This window comes from Thunnus maccoyii, chromosome 7 (genome assembly GCF_910596095.1).
Source record: "Thunnus maccoyii chromosome 7, fThuMac1.1, whole genome shotgun sequence".
Lineage (NCBI taxonomy): Eukaryota > Metazoa > Chordata > Actinopteri > Scombriformes > Scombridae > Thunnus > Thunnus maccoyii.
In genome coordinates, this window is record NC_056539.1 from 5,869,438 (window position 1) to 5,891,906 (window position 22,469).

The 22,469-nt window shown below is 39.8% G+C and overlaps 1 protein-coding gene across 1 annotated transcript; it reads right to left on the reverse strand.

The window, feature by feature from the left end:
• Window positions 1-15,246: 15,246 nt before the first annotated feature.
• Window positions 15,247-22,469, reverse strand: lrrc8db (leucine rich repeat containing 8 VRAC subunit Db). Its single transcript, XM_042417918.1, has 2 exons — window positions 21,991-22,469; window positions 15,247-19,888 (listed from the first exon to the last, which is right to left on the reverse strand). Exon 2 carries the CDS (start codon window positions 19,884-19,886, stop codon window positions 17,331-17,333), a length of 2,556 nt encoding a protein of 851 aa, XP_042273852.1. The 5' UTR covers window positions 19,887-19,888; window positions 21,991-22,469; the 3' UTR covers window positions 15,247-17,330.

Genomic DNA, 22,469 nt, shown 5'->3' on the forward strand with positions numbered 1-22,469 from the left:
AAAGCACAGGATGACAATGTGCACACACAGCATTGGAAACTGACCTGCCATCCACTTGCAGTATTTTGTTCAAGAATGGATTAATTAGATAGAACAAGTACATTTTACTGCTTTAGTGGAGGGTATAAGGTAGGGATTAATCATTTTACTATTGAAGCTGTGATTTTAAAGAGTGTAATTTACAAAGCTGTAAAAACATTAAGTGAAAGTATAGTTGGTGACATTGGCATCAGCTTCACCAGCTATAAAGATCATTGTCACTGGCAAATGTAATCAGTTGTAGCTGGTTAACATTAATTCCATGAGATGGCAATACTACAAAATTAAACTTCACTGTGGTTAAGTTGCTCTCCTCATGCTGGTGCTAATTATGCTCAACTAAAGATTGTTTCATCCAAAAATGAAGCACTGTTTATTATCAGTCATTATCACGTTAAATGGACAACTATGTACTGTTTTGTGACTGTGTAACATCTGTTCAAGGACTGCAGATAAAAAATTGCATTTTGGCTAGCTCTGGCGCATTTGCATCAATGTTTATTAATGTGAAGTGTCACTGTTAAAGGACTAGTGTGTAGGATTTGGTGGCATCTAGTGGTGAGGTTGCAGATTGCAACCAACTGAGTAGAAACTACAGTGGCCACAAAACTCACGAAAAACGCAAAAGGTCCGCTTGTCTGTTCTGGGCCTCTGTAGAAACATGGCAGTGCAACATGGCGGGTTCCATGGAAGGGGACCGCTCCCTATGTAGATATAAAGGGCTCATTCTAAGCTAACAAAAACAGAACAATTCTTATTGTCAGGTGATTATACACTAATTAAAATACTTATGAATATTATATTCCATTTCTGCCAAGTCCATTCTGCCAGATGCCACTAAATCTTACACACTGCACATTTGAATAAGCTGATAAATAAAATAAATACATAAACTTTAAATTTCATTGAGTCATGTCAGTACTAATAGTGTAATTTATATTTTAGTAAATGCTAAACTGGTATTTTTTTCTATAGAAGATTAGCTAATTTTACATGTATATTCACTTTTCTCACACTGACTGGTTCAATAAAAACCTTGAAGGACCTCGACAACAAGTAACTGCATAATTTCAGCTTTTAGACATTTTTTGTGAGCAAGCTTGGTACAAATTTATTTTGTTACATACTATTGTTATATAAAATACAACACCAACAGGCCTGAAATTAAATGTAAAGAAAATTATTTATTTAAATCACAATCACAGTATCAATCAGTATATTTAAATTAGATATTTTTGTCAAATTGTTAAGCCCAAGTGACACTAGCAGCGAATTCTTTGAATTATGGTGAGGTTAGTCTTCCACATTAGGGTCACAGGCTTGCTCTTAGTCTGAAGAGATGAGGCAGCCTTAAAGGTCTGTCCTACTACTCACACAGACTAATCAAAGAGCAGCAGACAGGGCCACAGATGAATGACTGTGGAGCGACCAAGGCACCCAACTACTGCGCCATGATGGCAGGTCCCAGAGGTGCATGGTCACCAAAAGAGGAAACGCGTTAAGGATCAAATGCCAGCAACCACGAAAAATCAAAGGCGAAGACATACAGCGAGGCACCTTTTACCATTTAGAGGCAGCTGTAGAGGAGGTGCAGGTTTCATTATGGATGTAATGGAGAGCTGGCCAAGGTCAGAAAGCAATCATCATTCTGACACCTCGCCCAGCAGGCAGCGCTGCTCCTCAGAGCACCGCCAGCACTAGAAGAGCTGTCTTACACATAACAACAACAGGCGATAGAGGCCAAAGGCAATGTCACAGGCCACCCCTCCATCGATAACAGTGCAAAGGACCTGTAAGAGAGCTTTCTCATAGCAGAAAACAGAGCCTGTCAGTGCGCAAAATTCTAGGGCTTCATGTCAGAGAGCGTAGTCCAGCAAGTGATCTTGGGTGTGGATATGTGTTGACTTGACATATGTCTAAACTGGCTGGAGAAGCAGTGAGTCAAGAATAAGTGTCTCTTTTGTAGGAGCCGACCGAAGCTCAGCATATGGCAGGACCCTGTGGTGGCGTAAAGTAAAGACAGGAGGCAGAAGAGGCTCGTCCCAGGCATGAGCTGCCATCCCTGTAGAGGAGCCCTGTAATTAGCAAGGCTAATGAAGAATAGGGCTGAGACTAATGTCCCCACTGACCTCTTAGCCCTCTTGGCAGGGTGAGAGGGTGGACTTCAACAGAGCAGAACATGATACTATGCTATAGCCATTAACCCTGACCCAGCACTCCCCTTAGGCTTACATCTGGTGCAGGACTGGACCGGTACCAAATCTCAGTGGGCAGCAAGACTGAATACCTGGGTCCACGGGTAATGAATTGTCTGATAGGCCCTATTATCTCTCATCCACTCTAATTCACTAACTGTAAAGTCAACCTTTAGTAGACTGTGTTTTATTTCCAGGCGGTGCTTCTCACACAGCTGCCATTGACTTAAAAATGCAATTCAAAAGTGCATCTGAAGAGTCCTTGTTTTAAGTCTGCACACTGTAGATATTCCATCATTATAAAAACTGTTGTTGTCTGTTTTGCACAGCATGGTTCCTCACACTGTGATTACATACCGGAGGAAGACACCTGTCACATGGAGCTGTTACTAGCTGTTACTAGCTGTCAAGGCTTCCCACAGATTGGTTGCTGCTCATATGAATGCGTAGAAAAAAAAAGACAAACATAATCTTGAAGCGTATCATTTTGTGTTTGCGTATACCCAAAACCCAATTTGAGAAACAAAATGTTACAGCCTAAGGAAGCAAAAGAATAACAGACTCTAGAAAGTGGTTTTGAATCACTGTGGAGGTATGTAGAGCTATGGTACATGGTAAATCATTTTTATTCCAACTTGAAGTTTTTGGGTGAGGCTGTAATATTAATGCTAGGTGCTGGAGATGAGAGACAAGAGGTCTTAAATGCTGAATGAAGGGATTGTCCTGCAGTATATATCAGCATCAAATTAGCTGTGATGACACATTTGAACACCAACAAAGCAACATGACTGTCACCAGTCACCATTATAAACAGCAGCCCCACTGATGTGTGTCAAGCTTTACATGTGAAAGAAGAAAAATACACATCAAACAATGCAAAATAATGGACATCCCAGTAGAAAGTAGCGTAGAGCACAGATGGTCATTATCACAATTCATGTAACAGCCTGTCAGAAAATGTTAAATTATATCCAAATTATAAAAAGCTATTCTATTTTTTTCAGTTACCTCATGAAAGGACACCTCATATTTTAAAAGAGCAAAATTACAATTTGCCAAATGAGACAAAAAAGTTCATAACACCATATGTATGTTGTTAAAACGTCTTATAAAACCTTTATTTCTAATTGTTTTATTATTTTCTAATGATTCTAATGATCCCACACATCTACAGAATAGGGTCTTCCACTCAGTGGTATTGTGTGAGAGAAAATAAAAAAAAATTCCTGTAATACAGAAATATATACTGCACTGTGGGGTGTGTGAAAAAAGAATAAAAAACACACTAGCTTTGTATGTATGTCTGTTTGATTAGACCAAGTTGAGGAAAGGGACAGATAAATATTGTATAAATGAATTTATTGTGTAATGTGAGCAATCAAATTAATTAAGGGGTCCACAGCTGTTGGAGGCGAATAAGGCCATGAATTTTTCAGTGCTACCACTTCTCCCTAAGATTTTACAATAAATATTTCTGGAGGTCTTGGATGAATTTTTCATGGCTGAGTGGGGGAGATGAAAGGCGAATGAGGGATCCAGAGGACGGGAGCTCTCTGCTGCTGACACACCACAGAGAGGTGCATCGGCTCCAATCTTTATCAATGAAACCCAACCGGCACTATTGCTTTAATTACCCTGCTTTGTCAAGCATTCCACTATCAATAAAGAAAGGCTGGGCCATGTGGTCGGCTAAAGGAGGAGGAGGGGGGTGATATCATGAGTTCCATGCCCTCCCACTTTAAGAAAGGAAATGATGTAACCGTGATCGAATGGAGAACGAGTCAAGACCACCTCGCCGTGCTACTGCAATGCAACTGCAACCTGTGTTTTGTTTGGAGGCTTCCTAATGGTCATCCAAATCCCAGTCTCATGATTTTGTCGGAAACAGCAGCAATTCAAGGCTCTATCATTTATTTATCTATGATATCCTTGTAGGAGACAATTCAATAAAACATCCAATTCCTATATCCAATACTACTGTGCAATATATACCATGAAACTGTAATAAAATGCCATTGATTTGCATGCTATTGTCTCAGTATGAGGCAAAGGATGGATGAATAAATCAGAATTGTGCACAACTTGTATGTTTCCCCTGATTTGGTATTCAGGGAGGATCCTGAGGTAACTAATTCAGGAGAGACATCTGTTTGATGGGCAATACACCAGCAATATTCCACCTGGAATAGCATCCATAAACAGCATCCCTTCTTATTCATCTAGTACTGAAATACACGGAGCCGAGAGCAGAGGTGGTGGTGGAGGTTATGTGTGTTTATGTACAGGATCTGATGGTTTTAACACCACTAATGCCAGGTTCTAAATAATAACAGAGATCTTGAGCATCTGTATATGGAAGTAGTGAAAATTCTTGAAAGGTGGTCATAGAAAATTTAGGTTTGGGATTTAATTTAAGGGAAATATTTAACCTGCATTAATTGATTTATTTTTTGGCACCTTGGGGGCAGTGCAAGCTTTAAACACAACATTAACATATTATCACCTTATTAAGTTGATATGGAAAAATTCTTAGCATTCATTTGATGTCATGTTTCAGGACACCCGAGGAATGTAAGTCCAATATTCACTCTCCTTTAGCTCCTCACTAACTCCTCACTTTAGCACTGTTTGGGTTTCATAACTTCTGAGGGAAATATCTGGCTCTTTAGCTGCTAAATACTCCACTATGTTCACCAGCTAGTCGCTAACTGTGTCTGTTTGCTGTTTGGTGCCAGGCAGGTAATGTACAGTTCTTCATCAGAGCTTTTTTGCCGAAAAAAACAGCTGCTGGAAACAAGGTTGTTGATAGCAGGGAGAGTTCACCAAAACAGTAAAGATTTGGACCAAAACAATGCTGAAAGAGGCTGAAATGCCTCATAGAGCTGATGGATAGAGTTCATGTTACGCATAATGATTTGATCCATTGTCAATATAAAAAATACTGATTGGTGCAGCTTTAATGTGACAGCATACAATGGTATTTTAGACAATAGTGTGTTTCCAACTTTGTGGCAACAGTTTGGGAAGGGCAATTCCCCATGTGCACAGAGCAAGGTCCAAGCAATAAATGGTTTTTTAAAGTTTGGTGTGGAGGAACTAGCACACTATCCCTAGAAATTACATTTATATAGAACATTTCCTCACCTCATGGTTTATGTCCAGTGCTAACTCTCAGTGCCAGTGCAGGAAGTAGTGCCCTTTATGATGCAACAGTGTGGAGGTTGAGGTGGTACGTACGTGAGGTGTGTAGCATGTCAGACTTCCATGTGTGTCTACATTTAATCATACCTTAAGCATAGTTTTTTTGATGTTCTTTGATCTTTCTCTAAGCTTAACCATATCATAATTGCTATTTATGGATATTGTAGAAAAAAATTAGCATTGAAAGTTTGAAGTCTTTGTCACTGAACATAATCCACGTCATCCAGTATCAACGACCGCCCTGTAATCTGTCAATATGTTAATCTGTGTTCTACTATTGGTGTTGTTTTGTTATCTATTAATAGAAAGGAAGGCAGGCTTACGATAACAGACAGCTCCACTCAGCACTTAGGAGGACCGATTGTTTAATTCTGTTATATTCTCTTCAATCAATGCGTTCACTTCAAAGCGATGGGAAACGCTTGCATCCAAAGTAGATTGATCAGTTCTAATACAAGTCATTAACATACAAGTTGTTAACAAGTGAGGCCTCTGTACTGTATCTAGGAATCAAGAGAGTCATCGATAAAGCCATTTTAAGACTTTTAATGTCTTAAAACCTTGAGTACACAGTCCTCCACTCCAGAATGGGATCAACCACTGTTAAACCGTTTTCTCTCCTTCTTTCTCTCTCTGTGTTTTTCTGTCTCTCTGTCCTTCGTTCACTCACCCAGCCCTAGCCACTTAACTTGAAGCCTGTACTAAGGCATGAGACCACTGGTATACTTTACTGATGATAAATTTATAAGCCAAACTGAGGGGAAAGTATTAAACAACCTCGTGAATAGCCGGGGCTTGCTTTAACCGAGGCGGCATATCCTTTTCATCAACAAAAATAACTCTTCAAAGGCAGTAAAAGCATGCTTAGAAAGTAAAAGGCCATTTTAGCAGACGAGGCCAACGGTGGGAGCGGTGAAAACAGAAAACAGTCCAGCCTCTGATAGCCCACAACTCCCCCCACTCCTCTTCCTCCCCTCCCTACTATCCCCAACCCCTGGCCACATCACTACCAGCACTGCACACATCCCGCCCTTTAAAAAAGCTAAATCAAGGCTTTGAAAAACTTACAGTGTCTTTAATAATTCAAGCATTGGTGGGTTTGAATAGCCTCTTTAGCGTAGAAATATACAGTCTCCTGATATAAGATCAGTCCCTCAGGGGGCTCTCTCACCATCTTACTGCAGCATGCCCTTTCTTAACTGCACTATGGGCTGCTGCTTAAGATGCAACTACCTGCCTGATTATATTAAGTAGAAAAATGGAATGTATACAGGATTGTGCAGGGTGTACCAGCATTTCTAAAAATATATATTTTTAATGGATGTACATTTTTTTTAAAAGAAAAGCGCTCTGAACTTGTACAACACTCCATGAATCTGTGAATCAAGTGCAAAGTTTTGCAGTAAAGCAATTATTGCAGTTGACTAGCATCTTTACTGGGGTTGTGGACTAACACAGGATTGTAAATATTTAACTATCTTTGCACCCAATGCACATTCATATTTCATCAGGTTTCTTGCAGTTTATTCTCAAAGCAAAGTGTTGGACTGCATAATTATTTCAGTTTAGCATTTTTTCCCAACCTATTACTTCCATAAATACAGGAATTTGAGTTATAGCTCCTCAGAGGGCTAATTTAAGAAAAGCATGCATTAATTAATACAACCTAGATGGAAAGGAAGAAATCCCTAAGTAAGTAAGCTGTTGGCAGATATCAAGGATGATTTTCGCCTTCAAAGGAAATGGGGATGGATTTGAGAGGATGCAGCGGTTTAATCAATACTGTTGACTCTTGAGGTTGGCAGGTGTGGTGCGTACCTCTCAGTAGAAGCATTTCCATCATTCAGGAAGAAAACCACAGCCACTCTGGAAATCTGCTCCCAACTTTCCAAGGCCCTTTAGCTGTCATTGGAAGTGTTTAATCGTTGTTAATTTCCTGCTTTGCCTTAAAAAAAATATGGCGACCCTGTTGAAATATTCATCTGGGCATCTCTTTGTCCATACTTGAGCCAGTTCAGTGTACAGTATGTGACTTTAAACCTTTTGTTGTACGCTTCCATTTGTGTGTATGTCCATTCTCACATCCGATGTGTGGAATAATGAAATAAATATCGAACCGTTAAATATTTTAGTGCATTCTAGGAGTAAAGTGGAAGTGTTTTTCTGACAGACCTTGTCTTTTTTCACTCCCCCACCAACCCACCCCCCACCCCCCTCTCTCTCTTCACAAATGCATTGTGTGCACTGGCCAGCCCAATCCATCACTCGGCGTCTGGCGGGAGAAAAAGCACTTTCCCAGGGTGGGTGTTTTTTAGCTCTGCCAGCGCTGCTGTTTCAGTGGGCACCCGTGAGACCTCACTGATGGACACTCTGGTCATCACTGGTGGGGAGCTTTGGGACTCTCTTCAACCTCCCTCTCCCTCCCCCCTTCTCCCCCTATCTCCACCTCAGCCTGTTCCACTCACCTCGTGTTTTCACCAGCACCTTCCTTTGTCCCAGCAGTGTTGTGCACTCCTTTTTGACAATGATGACTACTGTACCTGCCTGAATTCTCCCTTGCAAAGTGGCTCTGCCTTCAGAGACCAGCCGCACTCCGCTCCAGGGCTCGGGCCTCTCAGGGTGTTGTGAGACTTGAACAGAAGATTACAGCTTGAAAACTAATAGACTATTTTACTGGTAGGTGGCAGATAACAGAAGACACAGATTGAAGATAATAATGTTGGTAGTTTTGGTTGATATGTAAGTTTGAGCCTAGTGAAGGATTACATTTCCCATTCTGGAGGGATTCTCAGATGGTACAGCCAGGGAGGGGCACTGAGACATACGTAGTAGTTCTCACAGTGGCTCCCATTCAAACCTGTTTTGCATCACAACCATGCAAAGCGCAGAAGAAGAGGGTTCCGCGCATGTATGTGCTCAGAACAATTAGTGTAGAAACAATGTAGAAATAAATCTATTCAAATTGAAGTCTGCTCCAGTTTTACGCCGACAAACTGAGATTTGATTTCCAAAATGCTCGCTCGTCTCTTCTACACAAAGAAGCCGGCGGGGAGAGGGTGCAATCGCTGGAGAGAAGTGGGCTGGAAGGCAAATCTAGGTGATGCGTATGTTCTTAGAGTGCCCCTGGGTCTTCCATGGGTAGGTAGGATCTGACAAAAGAGATCTGTACAGCAAAAAAATCCTCCACTCTGCTTGAGCATGGGAAATTAAGCCCAGATAAAGATTCTCTCTTAAACATACTCCCTTCTCTCTTTTCATCCCTCTTTTTTTCCCTCCCTCTGCAGTGGCAGAAGAAATTACCCATTGTACCATTAGATAAACCCAAACAGCCCTCTCCGTAAGACCTCCAGTTCCTCGTGCAGTCCCAGCTTGGCGTCCCTCGGGTGTTTGTTCAAAAGGAAAACTCTGCGGTGCCTCCGGGGGATGTTTAACTCATTGCAATGGCAAGTATTTAGAGAAAACTCAACAAGTTCGAGGCTGTCAAAGCTAGAATCCAACTGTCAGGCAGAATTATGTCTCCAAGGCATCTGATGCGAGGTAATGACCAATTGCATCATTTTGACAAACCCACCATCGATGAGAACTAGGGCAGACGGCAATTGCTTTTACACAAGTGTTTCATTTGAATTTGAAACACTGCGGCTAAGTGCATTAAATGATGCTGATTAACTAAGATTATAGCTGCAGCAGGGATGTGATTTCTGTTTTGATACGGAGCATACGGAGGCAGAGCAAACAGTTTTTTTTTTGAGTGGCTGATGAATAATTGAGAGTCAGCAGAGGGTACATCAATAAAGTGGTAATGAAGCATATTTGTGTGAAATTTTCTAATTCTGAAACTCTGTCACTCTTCTAGCAGTCTTTAACATCTGGTGTTGTGATCAAGCTCATTGCGTGTCAATTTGCTCCTTATTAAATGGCAGCTTTTTAAATATGGCCACAAATAATTCAAAACGAGAAACAATGACACTGAAAAATAACAGTACCATTAATGCCACTACTGTAATTGCTGCTATAGCTAATCATGACTGCTTATTATTATTATTGTTATTATCATTATTATTATTATGATTATTATTATTACATTTTACCATTTAATATTATTCCCCGTTTTGTAATGTTATGTAGCTATTTTATCCAAAAATAGTTCCTAACCCTTAACCCTTAACCCTAACCCTAACCCTAATCCTGATCCTGACCCTGGATAGTCTAAAATTACAAAAGTACACAAAACACTAAATACATAAAACACTTCAAATCCTCTGTGTTGATGTTTCAACAACAGTCATTCCAAAATTGAGGCTTTGGTGCCCTCTATCTTCAAGTCAAAGCATTAAAAAATTATTGTCAACTAGATGTAAACTGATCAACTCTTCCTTGACAAATTCATACATTTGCAGTCATTTCTAGTTGCAGTATGTTTTCTGAATGTAATTTTTATGACATACAGCCACAAATCTGTGATGGGCATCAGAGTAAACATGAGAATATTCTGCCAACAGAGACATCCTTACAATATGTATGACTTGATGCTGAGATTATAAGCAATGCTGAATGATTCTGTTTGTGAAATTTAAAAAAGCAACGCATCACTTTGATATTTTATTTACAACAGCGTCTACGGGTCACTTTCTTTTGGAGTAAAACTGCTCCTTTGTTCTGCCTTTTTCTAACACAGTTGTGGCATGTTGTGTCCACCTGGAGTACTGTTGACCTTCTGCGAGGCAGCTACCTAGTTAAAGAAGTCCATTTTCAAGGCTGCTCTTGCTCAAATCAAAACTCCATTATAGATTTTACCTCCAGGGGAACCTAGGGCTCACAAGGTCCTTGGCAATTTTACCTGAGGAAGAAGCTAAAAGGATTTGAATCTCAGAGGATGGGCGAAGAGAGGGAGGGTGTGAGGACGAGAGAGGGTGGGATACGCACCCCAGGACCCGAGCCCCTAATCTTTCTTTGCCAAGCAGGGAGCAAAGCAGAGCAAAAATGGAGATTTAGAGATGGTTCAGTGGCACTGAACCCTGAACATCAGGGCCTGCAGAACTGGTGGAGAAGGCAGAGAAAGAAGCCTTAGAAAAACAAGAGGTGGAAAAGAAGAGCTGAGAGATTGTTGTCGAAAGGATTGCCAGGGGAGCTAGATTCAGCTCCCAGAAACAGGAGCTTTCCAATACATTTAACATATATGAAAGAACAACAGCTCTCTCCTCACACCATCCTTAACTATGTGTACTAACAAGACAGATGGAGGCCAAAGATGCAGACAGATCACATCAGGACATCTGTCACTTCATGGCAACAGCCTCCTTAATAAGTGACAAGGCTTCCTCACCCGTGGGCACAGGATGGGGGGCGGTGTAGGGGAGGAGGTTAGTGTCTTGGAGCAGTGGCTGTGCAAAGCAGCCGTCAAAGTCATGTGGTGCCCTTTTTTTTAAACAACTTGTCCCAATTACAGCCAATCGCATGCGATCTGTGCCCTTGATTATCATCCTGGGCAGTAGACATCAAAGCTGCCTTCTATGGGTGCTGACACGAGGCTGTGCAGTAATTAGCGGACTTCACTGAAGAGAGTTTCATCACCAAATGTTTTCAAAATACTGAACGTCTTAATTTGGGAGGAGGGAGGAGGGGGAGGGGGGAATTCAAGTCAGGAGAGAATGATGCCCTACAGAAATAATTAAAACATAATTACAGCTCATCAGCTGTGCAAGTGCTCACAAAGTGCTGTCGCTGAAGATCTGCCACTTTCCTCGGGGCGTCTGCGGAGTAACAGGCCACATAGAGAAATTCACAGCACAGTCGCAGTTACACAAAATAAATGCTCATGTCTTCTTACCAGAAATACCACGAAGAAAATAAATTAGCCACAACACTCCAGACACATGAATTTCTCTTGCTGGTAAATCGACGTATTACTTGCTGGATATTGCATGAGTGCTTATTATCCTCGATAAACACCTGCATTTGTTAAAAATATGTTGTCTGCCAAGGACAAAACCAGGCAGCGCTCATCAAACCAGAGAGTGCAGAATGCACAGCAGGTCGTTAAAACAATAACTTGTCTCCTCGGCTGATGTGTCAAATTGTGTGCTCTGTAAAACAGAGATGCACAGATTGAGGAGTCAGTCAACCTTTGAAATTGACATCATGTTAGCTCTGCCCTCGCGGTCGCAATATGGGTTGATGGCCATTGGTTCTGTGATGACCACTTCATACAAATATGGCTGGCAGTGTAGTCCTGCAAGGGGAGAAATGCATGCTAAGTGTTTGTGACGAGTGCTAAGGCCATTGCTTGATCCCAAGGAAGTAATGAAGGCTGGACTGTAGGCAGTGTGTTTTCTTCATCCACCTGATGGCAGACTTCTAACAACCCCAGTGTCAGGCCAGCTTAAAGTCAGACCTCCTCTCTCCACCGCTCCTCCAGAGTTATCACGACATGTGTTTACCCCTCCCAGCCTTGCACTGTGGAGCCAAATAGCACAATAGTCACAATCAAGTCTGCTTTGATGATACATGCCCTGTATGTAATTCAGAAAACAAATCTGATGTTTACATTCGTGTATGCTAAGTAGAACGTAGGCTAAAAGCATGCTGTGCAAAAGTAAAATACCAGTGGTGAAAGATGCAACATAATAAGATTACGTGATTATGTTGGTATTGTTTGGAGCACAATTTAATTCTTTACACCAAAACATGGTATCTATGGTAAACAACAATGGAATATATTTTTAGTGTTTATTAGTGGATTATATATATATACACACATAGTATATATATAGTGAATATGGTGAAAATATAGTGAATGAATGCTTGATAATGCTACAAAACATAAAACATATCTCATGGTGTGTTTTACAACATGTATTAACTGTTGATACACATGCACAAATCATTCAAAGGCAGGTATAAAACAGTTCATAAATGTGTTCAAAACTCATACAAATTATGTTATCAATAAGTGCACAGCAATAACTGCTTATGCAGCAGTTGGTGATGCTTCATAGGGATGATAGTTGTTGACCAATACATTACTAAACACTACAAGTCCAAGGACATATATTATATATATTATATCTTACTGACTTTTTCAGTGCTTAATCCTGATTGATTCATTCATTCATTAAAAAATATTTGATGGCACATTCAAGCCTCTGTACTTTACGTATATGTGTGTATGTATGTATGTGTGGGATATATGTTGGGGCATGAATGTATATGTGCATATATGACCATATGTTAACTGTATGTACTGCATGTATCAGTTGTTTGCATTGTGCCAACTTTATATGGCCTTCTTAATTCCAATGCCCTTTGATCACCATCTGTCATATATCCATCCATTATCTATACAAGGTCGCGGGGGCAGACTGTAGAATGAGATATAGGATGACACATAATTGACAATCATTCACACATGGAAATGTAGGCTCTCTGATTCATTTAACATGCATGTTTTTGAACTGTTGGGGGCAACATGAGTTCCTGGAGGAAACCCACACAGGCACATGGAGAACATGTAAACTCTGTACAGTAAGGCTTCATCTGGCCATTTCTGCATTTTAACCCAGAACCTTTTAACCAAATGATAACAACCGCATTTCACATTTGTTACCCCTTCATCATATAATTTAACAGTAATTCACTCACATGAAATAATTACAAATCCAAAATTGGGCACTGAGAGAATAGTTGGATACTGGGGCTAATGTAACAGTAACAGACTTGGACGGTCAATATGTTGTAGAAACAACATCCCACAGGAGACCTGGACTCTGGAGAGTTAAAAATAGATTCAGATGACTGGAAACTCCTGTTTAAAAAGATTTTTGAGATAACTTGCGAAAAATGTAAGAGTAACATCATGGTGTTAATCCAGTTTTACTGTATTATGTTAACCAAGTCACATTAACATGTTTGTAATGATATGATATATATAATACAATATGATATGATTTTTTTTTTTCTCTAAAATTATGTGGTTGGTTAGCTATCAGTTTAACACAGGTCTGTTGTATCAGTTTATCCTCATTTTAGAGGATTTGTTAGAAGAGCCATGAGCACAGTATGTTTAATTGTTTAACATTTCTTAACTGCATACATATAGCAATATATGTAAATACCCACCACACACCTGCTTCATCTTACTAAGCTCATTTACAGTTAGAGTTAAACTATTACAAAAAATTCAAGGTTTAATTAATTACTAACAATTTCCTGAACAAAATCATCATCACAAGCAGCTTAAAACTATAATTTAGCCCACATCCCAAACAGTTCAGTGCTGCTGAGCATGCCTCACAGAAAGAGACAAAAATGACTCAGTTCATAACATGTAGTAACAATTTACTTCCACCTGAGGGCAACACCATCTAAGAAATGTGTTCAGTCTTACATTGAGATGCTTTATGGCCACATCCACAGCCTTTCCTGGTGATATCACGTTTATCATGTTTGGGATCAAATATAATTGACACCACGTGTATATCAGAATAAATTTATGAGGTTTGGTGTGAGGATTAATTATGACAGTGGTTTTCAGTGCTGGATGTACTGTCTTATGTTGGCACTGTCATTTGTCACAGACACACTGCATACAGACTGATGGAGCATAAAATTACTGAAACATGTTTCATGTTTCATTTTTAACCTCCTTCATACTTAACACTGAGAAATACAAAAACACAAAGGACTAATGAGATTCTTGAACTCTTCAACTGTCATATATGTCCATATTCCCTCAAGATCAGCCTGTTATGAATTATGTTATGAAAGTTAGTCGTAACCTTTACACCATGGTATCATTCAAAAATTGCTTTTCATTTAGAGAGGAGTGAATATATTGCAGAATGTGTGGCAGCCATCACATAAAACTCAAATCCAAATCAAACTGATTATAGTATCAGCATTTATTTATTGTATTCCATATTTATTCCACTGAAATGTGTTGATCTCCCTCAATATTTATGAAAGAAAAGTTCATCTTCATATGTACACAGCTATCCCCATCTGTTTCTCACACACACAGATTGTCCCGCATGAACAGTAAGAAAGAGAATGTTAACTATTTTGTGAAATGCAACACAGTGCCAGTGAACTAGCCATCCTACGCTTATGCTAGCAAAAATTCATGAGTCACCCCTACGTACTCGCCAAAATAGTGAAATACAGGAACACTTGAAATTCTCAGGATGTTTAACTGTTTCATGTGTGTTATACATACATAATATGCTGTGCATTATATTTCATTGTGTATTCATTCAGTGTTTGGTATTCTGTCAGACAGAGGGGGGATAAAAGCAAAGGAAGTGTAGGCAAAACTGCATATTTACTTCATAGCATTTTAAAATACAAAATTAAATGTATTTTGCTATATTCTGTAGTAAAATTATTTAAAATTGCATCTGGCTATGATAGTACGATATATCGTCACATTATAGTTCACAAATTGAAAAAATACCGTTATGAACATACAGTGTTTATACAATATTAGTCAAAATGTGTATAAACCCCATTAAAATGAAAGAAAAAGCTCTAATACGAAATATTGTATCAACAAAATCCAAGGACTTCTTTGTAATTTAGGAGTTCAGCATGCTGGGAACACTTTGCCTGATAATATAGTGTTTAAACAGTTACTTACATGCAATGAGATGATTATATTATATTATATATATATGTGTGTTGCTTATCAGTGAATACATAGGATGAATAAAATTTGTTTCATGGAGTAGTTTTGACAGCCAGATATTTCAGGCATCAAGGTTCACCTGCACAGTTATAAAGAAAAATTCTAAATAATTTTTTTTGTTGTGCAAAACCAGCATTACAGTGCAATTTAAGCTGCTTTTTCTAGCTTTAAATAAGAGTAATTCCTTTATTTAAATAGCACATTTTAAAACCAAGTTTACAAAGTGCTGTGCAGAAAGAAGTACGGACAAAGACAATTAAATAATAAATACTTACAAAGAGCACATAAAATACATGATAAATGCATTGTTTGCAAGAATAAAACATTACAGGAAAAGTAAAAAAGAATTAAAAGGGTCATTGTGGGTTGGCTGTACACAAGATACCATCTACTGTCTACTGTCTGTGAAAAAACAATACATTTCTATCAAACATCATGGCATGACTGAAGACTTCTTGAAGAATTAGAGAGAAGGATCAGGTGGGAACCTTTATCATTTTGGTGTATAAAATGAAAATGTATTACAAGTATATTGAAATTGGAATGCATTAGGTTATACGTACACTAGGTTACACCTATACAGTTATTCAATTTGTTTGTGCAGCAAATAACATTGTTTATGGTTTATACTGTAGTGGTTGTAAACACATCATTAACAGTTTTTAAAAGTAGAAGATTAACATTGACCTTGATCAAACAGTAGTTTGACTAAAAATATTAATTCAAGGTCCACTTACTAACTTTTTCCTGAGTTTCGACCACTTCTCGCAGTCTTCCTCAGCAGGTAGAGTTTGCTCAGTTATCAGGATCATAGCAAAGCTAGAGAGTGGATGTTGAGTTGAAATTTTTTGTCAAAAAAAGTGTTTAAAGGGTCAGTTCACCCAAATTACAGACACATATTTTCTCACTTCCCATAGTGGCATCTAGAACTCCAGATAGTTTTGTTTTTACTTCCCCAGGTTTAGAGATATGTGTCCCTTTCCCTCTCTGAGATTTTTGACAAGTGAATGTAATTTCATTTATGTTACTTAAAACCTCAAAAATTTCAACAGCATCTCTTTCCAGATACAATGTCCCAATTATTCTGGATAATCCACAGACCTCACTGTATTAGTTTACAACTGTAGAAATTTACTTTGAGTGGAAAGTAGATATAAAGCACTTAATAAAAGCAGTAAAAAACAGTGAGGTCTGTGAATTATCCAGGGTTATGGTGCTGCTGGTGAATTTTTGTGTAATAAGTGTAATTTTTCAATGCTGTGAGCATCATAAACAAGATTCCAGAGACAAAACTAGGGCACATAAAACCAAAAAAACATCATGACCAGATATAATTTAAAGGAGATGAGAAAATACTTTATTTTTGTTTTGTTTTGTTTTTTGTAATTCAAGTGCACCGACCTTTTAAGCAATAGTTTGATAATTCGGGAAATAGCCTTATTTGCTTTTTTGTGGAGACTTAGATGAGAAGAGTGATACCACTCACATGTCTGTCCACAAAATATTAAGCTACAGCCAGTTAGCCTAGCTTAGCATAAAGACTGGAAACAACAAAACAACAAGTCTGGCTTTTCTATGGATTAAACAAACATTATATAACATGTTAATTAGTGAGCTTGGCAGATTTTGTTACCTTTGGACAGAGGCAGGCTAGTGGTTTCACTGTTTCCAGGCTGTATGCTAAACTAAGCAAACTTGCTGCTGGCTGTAGCTTCATATTTAGATGATATAAGAGTGGTATCAATGTTCTCAACTAACTCTCAGCAAGAATGCGAATAAGTTTATTTTTCCAACTAGTCCTTTAAGCTGATAGTTCACTGAAGACAATCAACTGTATCTAGTCAGTTTAAAGAAAATCAAATTATATCACTGAGATAAAAGGGGGAGATTGTTTCAAAATGATACAAAGTTTCATGTGTACTACAGGTATTTTTGCATACAAAAGATAAAAGTATAAGCAGAGTGATTTAATTGCTACTCATGTTAATAACAACTGAAAACAGAATGAACAAAATATAGACATGACACAAGCTATGACAGTTTCTGGGCTCCATCTGAAATTTCTCCAGTGTTTCTGACCTTGTATGTGTTGTGGTATGTCTATTTAATAACTTACTAAACCATCATAAAGCATATCAGTACTGTACCCTGAACGACTGTTTCTAATGGCATGGATAAAAAAAGACATGCCCAACATTTGATGCAGGATGTGACTACCGTCCGTCACTTAAACACTTGCAACCATTTGCAAAAGATACACTGGATTCCTGATTGATGCTCTCTTTGACCTCCATGGGGAGTGAGTCAAAGAGATGGTCTTCCACAATCAGGCAGCTCCTGCGGAGGAGGCCGCACTGACCAATCTGTGCTGGGAGACGATCCAGACAGTTTCCTTTCAGTTCCAGATGCGTCAGCTGCGCTAGTTGGCCAATTTTCTCTGGAATGGAGGAGATACAGTTGTGGCTGAGACATAATGTCCTCAGTTTGGTGCACTTGAACAGTTGCTTGGGAACTACCTCAACTTTGTTGCCTGTAATGGCAAAATGTTGGAGGTTCTGCAAAAAGCCCACTTCCAGAGGTATTACTACTACAGAGTTATGGCTAACATCAAGGTACCTCAACTTGAGAAGGTTGAATAACGACGAGGGCAGAGACTCAAGCTTGTTGTGTGAGAGATAGAGCGACTCAAGGTTTTTGACATGGCTAATTGACAATGGAATGGAGATGATCTTATTGTGCCAAAGTTTGAGGCACGTCAGTCTTTTGAGATGCTGAAAGCTGATGATCTCTTCAATGGTGCGAATGTGGTTGGATTTTAGATCAAGTTCCTGAAGGTTGTTCAAACTGAAGATAGCGTGAGGGATTCGCTCCAGCTCACAATTGTGAAGCTCCAGCTCTGCGAGATTTATCATTTTCTTCAGACTATTCAGCACCAAGAGTTTCGTACCGTCATTATGAACAACCAACTTGATGAGATGTGGAGACAGATCTGTTATGTTTGTGGGGATCTTTGTGAGGTTGCTTTTGAGATGCAGAATCTTTAAGTGTCTGAGGTCTCGAAGAGACTCGAGTCCGATCATTTTGTTGTTTTCAGAGTTCAGATTACCAACCAAGTACAGCTCCCTTAAACTTTTCAACAAGTATACCCAGCTTGGAATCTCAGCGACATCTGTGAATTTGACATGAAGGCATCGGAGGTGATCCTGAAGAAAAATAAAAGCAGTCTGCTCAACTTTGGCCGGACAGTGATATAAGTGCAGCTCCTGGAGGTTTATCATTTGTGAAATTTTAGCCGTAATCCTGGCCTCTGGGATTAATTCTAGTTTAAGGATTTCCAAATCTGTGAGATCAAACACAGCATCTGGCACTCCGGACAACATGAAAAGATGGAGTTCCAACTTGTCTTGAGGGTTGCGAGTCACATGTTGCCGCAGCTTCTCGAAGGTCCACTCATGGTTCAGGCTGATCTCTCGAAGTTTGTTTTCACTCACCTCGGAGAGAAAAACACCAAAACGCTTTGAGTACAGCTGGTCATACTGATCGACCATGTGAAGAAGGAAAGCAAAGTCATTCTTAACATCAGGTATGTCACTGAAGCTGCTTTCCTCTCTGACTTTTTCAAAGGAGTACTCCTTAAGTGGTCGCCGAAAAAGCCAGAACAGTGTGTATATACATATTATGCCATAAACACAAATGATAGCAATATAACTGACAAGGAGTTTCTTTAACATGAATGCCATGTTATGTGTACAATGGAACTTGGCATATCCAGTTAAATGCTTTATTTCAGGCTCACACACATGGTCAAAATCTATGGACGCGACAAATGTCATTGTGTAGCAAAGGATCAAAATGAATTTCACTGTTTTGATGACTGTCTGAATTGCATATAGCCTGTAAATCAAGTCACTGTCCTCCACATGAGCACGGAATTTCCGGACTTTTTCAAACAGGGCCTTTGCTTGCTCGCCGTCTTTCTTGTCCAGTATGGTCATGGAGGGAATTTCGCTCACAAGCTTCTCAGCAGAAAAAGTGACTCCGGATTTAGTCAACACTGGGGCGGACTGGTTTGGACTCCCCTCCTCACTGCTTGTGGACAGATGTTTCAGGAGAGAGGAGGCCCCAGCTAGCCTCTGCTTGTTCTCCTCTGAGTCCTCACATGCAGTCTCGGACAATGCTTTCGTGGTCCAAGGTGATTCAAAACATTTTCCAAGGATTGAAACAAAATGTTCTATTTTTGAACTTGTCTTTGGGTATTTGAACCAGAAGTTGCTACTGACCATTAATACAATAGTGTGGATTAGAGCAAGGTATGGGAAGTATTTGGAGTACCAGGGAAGGGCAACATGGTAGCACATCTGGTTGACAAAAACATACTGCTGGAAATCCAACTTGGTTCTGATGCCCGTGGGGGGAGGTTGCCCAAAAGTGCCTGATGGTGTTAAGTGAATTGTAGGGGCAATGCTATCAGGAGGCCTTTTAGCCATCAGAGGAGCGGCTTGCTCCCCGATGGCACTCTCTCTGTTCCATAAACCATCAGCTGCCTCTGGTGGTTGGGGTCCCAAGAAGCCCCCGGCCTTGTCTGGGGTTTGTTCCAGCACAGGGAGACAAACCACTTGGTCCTTAGTTAACTGCATGGTTCCAGCAAATATCGCCAACATCAGCATGACAATACCAAGATAATCCATGAAGACATCCCACCATGGTTTCAGTATTCGATAGGTTGGTTGGATGTCGTTCAGGGAGGCTACTTCTGTGAGGGTGAACATTCCTGCAACAGAAAATGTGAATTGTGTGAAACATAATGCTTGATTTTACTCTTCTTTCTTTCTTTTCAATTTGAATGTATGAATTCTATCCCAGTAACTTTTTTTTGCAATCTTTTGTTGTAATCTTACTGACTTTTATAGTCATCTTACTTTGACACGCAGGCTTTGGTGCAGACAGTAAACTGCCTTTCTGCAGAAAAGTAGAGGTTTTCTGGTTAAGATTAGATTTTACTACATCCTGCCGAGCACTGACTGGCTGACTCATTGACTGCTATCTTTGTCTTAGCAATTTTATTTCTAACAGGCATTTTTAGCTGGTTGTTTTTGCAGACCAATCTAACAATTTCTGAGGAAAATAAATATTTGTTATTGCAGGACGGAGCTTTTGCTTTAGGATATCTTAAACTAACTGTATTTAGACAGTTGTAAGACACTCATAGCCACTCCAGCTCCTATCCTCACAGAGAGCAAAGCTTTTAGAATGTTGTGGCAGTCCTGGCCAACTTGCAAAGTCTGAAATTTCCATTTTTACCACCAGGCGGCTGCCCTTGGATGGGTGACAAACATCCATAATACCTATTATGCAAACAAGTTTTATTACATACATGATAAAGTATGTGTAAATTATCATAACAGCTGATATAGTGCTGAACAGTTCATCCAGGCTCTAAACACAGCAGAGTTTATGCCTGGTCATAATCAATTATTTACATCTTGCAGTGGCTTGTTCATTGGTCCATTTTGTGTGGGGATACCCTGAGTGACCAGAAATAGAGAAAACTGCAATGCAAGCCAATATAGCTGTCTTGTAATAAAGCATGCCTTTGTGAAACTTAAGATTCTTTACTGACACTGTGACAAAGAGGAGTTGATTCAACTCTAAGGTCACTTCCCAGCCTGTAGTTTGTAGTGTTTTTGTACTGGATTAAATTAAACTGGATGGTATTTGTAATAATTCTGCTCCTTCATATGTGTAAATGAGGTAGACAAATTATTAGGAACACCCTTTAATATAATGCAGTTCGACACAATGCAAGCACAAACACAGCCTCAAAATGTACATTGAGAGAACACACTACTGAAATAGTCTCAACAAAAATGAAACATTTGAAATCATTTAGCATTTATCGTAGAGCTATTGTATTGCACTGCATTACATCATACAGGTGTTTCTATTTCTCTGGTCTGAACACACCTGGTAAAAAAGTGACCTGACTTTTAGAGTGAGAACTGGCCAGTGATGCCAGAGCATGATGGATTTTGGGATAGTAAGGACTAGAAGGACACATTGGTCATGTCCTGTAATTTTAGGCAAGGCCACATGTACCAGAGACATTTGGGGGGAGGCCCGGACTAGGACAGCCTTGTCATATTGTTAAGGATTTATATAGGACACTGGCCTTTAACGAGAACACAGCATGAAAGTTGTCTGTGGAGACAGTGCGTGCATTCATGCACAACAAAAATATGAAGTAGACTGTATGATCAATAACACTAGTTTTTAATGGTCTCTCTTTTCTCTGCATTTAACCCACCCCACTTCAAAGAGCCTCGCTCCACAGTGTTTACAATCATGTGCCTTACCACCATACATGGGCTACTGTACCCAGTAACACACTGGCTATGTGAAGCCTGGACTTTTTAACTGTAAATACTGTTTGTGTACTGTGTATGTGACACTCTGCCTACATATCTGTCTATGTGTTTCCCGTGTAGATTATTTTATAAAATACACAAAAAATGAGAAAATGGGATCTTTGTGCCGCTGCGACTAATTTCTATTGTGTACGCTGAAAGCATGAAGGTCACTGTTTTCAGTGAGGCTGCAGAGCAGGCTGAGACCGGCTACAGCAGCAAGACGCATCCATGAACAGAAAACAAGAGGTGCACATGATGTCCGTAAAGACCGTAAACGCCGCACAAATATCAGGGTTCCGATAAAAAAAATCACGACTTGCTCAGATTACATTTGTGCAGTAAATTCAAAACTGGTTCATTTTAATGGACTACGCTATGCTAATATTATTGGACCAGAGCACTGCGGTTATAATTTATAGAGTTGGACAGGAGATGAAGACCTGCACTCAAACGCACAGATACGCACCTTCAGCAGGTCTGATCCAGTTATGTCGATGCCAGTGCCGAACAACGCTGCTTCTTATCAGCCATGTTTCGCTGTTGTGATGAAGCCGTTCTTTCTTCGCATCAATTCAACCGTGGGCCTGCTGGCCAGGCTGTAAGCAGCTTAGCTGACTACCCCCACTCCGCTTCAGATGGTCGGGTCCTCTGCCTCTAACTGGCGACACAGCCGGCCCGGCAGCACCAGCTGCTGGATGTGAACTCGTTTTGGATGTGAGGCTATCCACACATTCGCCAATACTGATCCTCAACACCTTTCAACATGCCCAGCATTTGTCACCTGTTTTAATGTGTTGTGCAGGATAAATCTCGCCGGATGTTGCACAGCTGTTGGTTTTTTTTTCTCATCAGGTGACATGATGCACAGCATATAGCGCTTTGAAAACTGTGCCTGAATTCACGGTAGACGGGAAGATGACCCACGGAAGTTAGGGACCGTCGTAA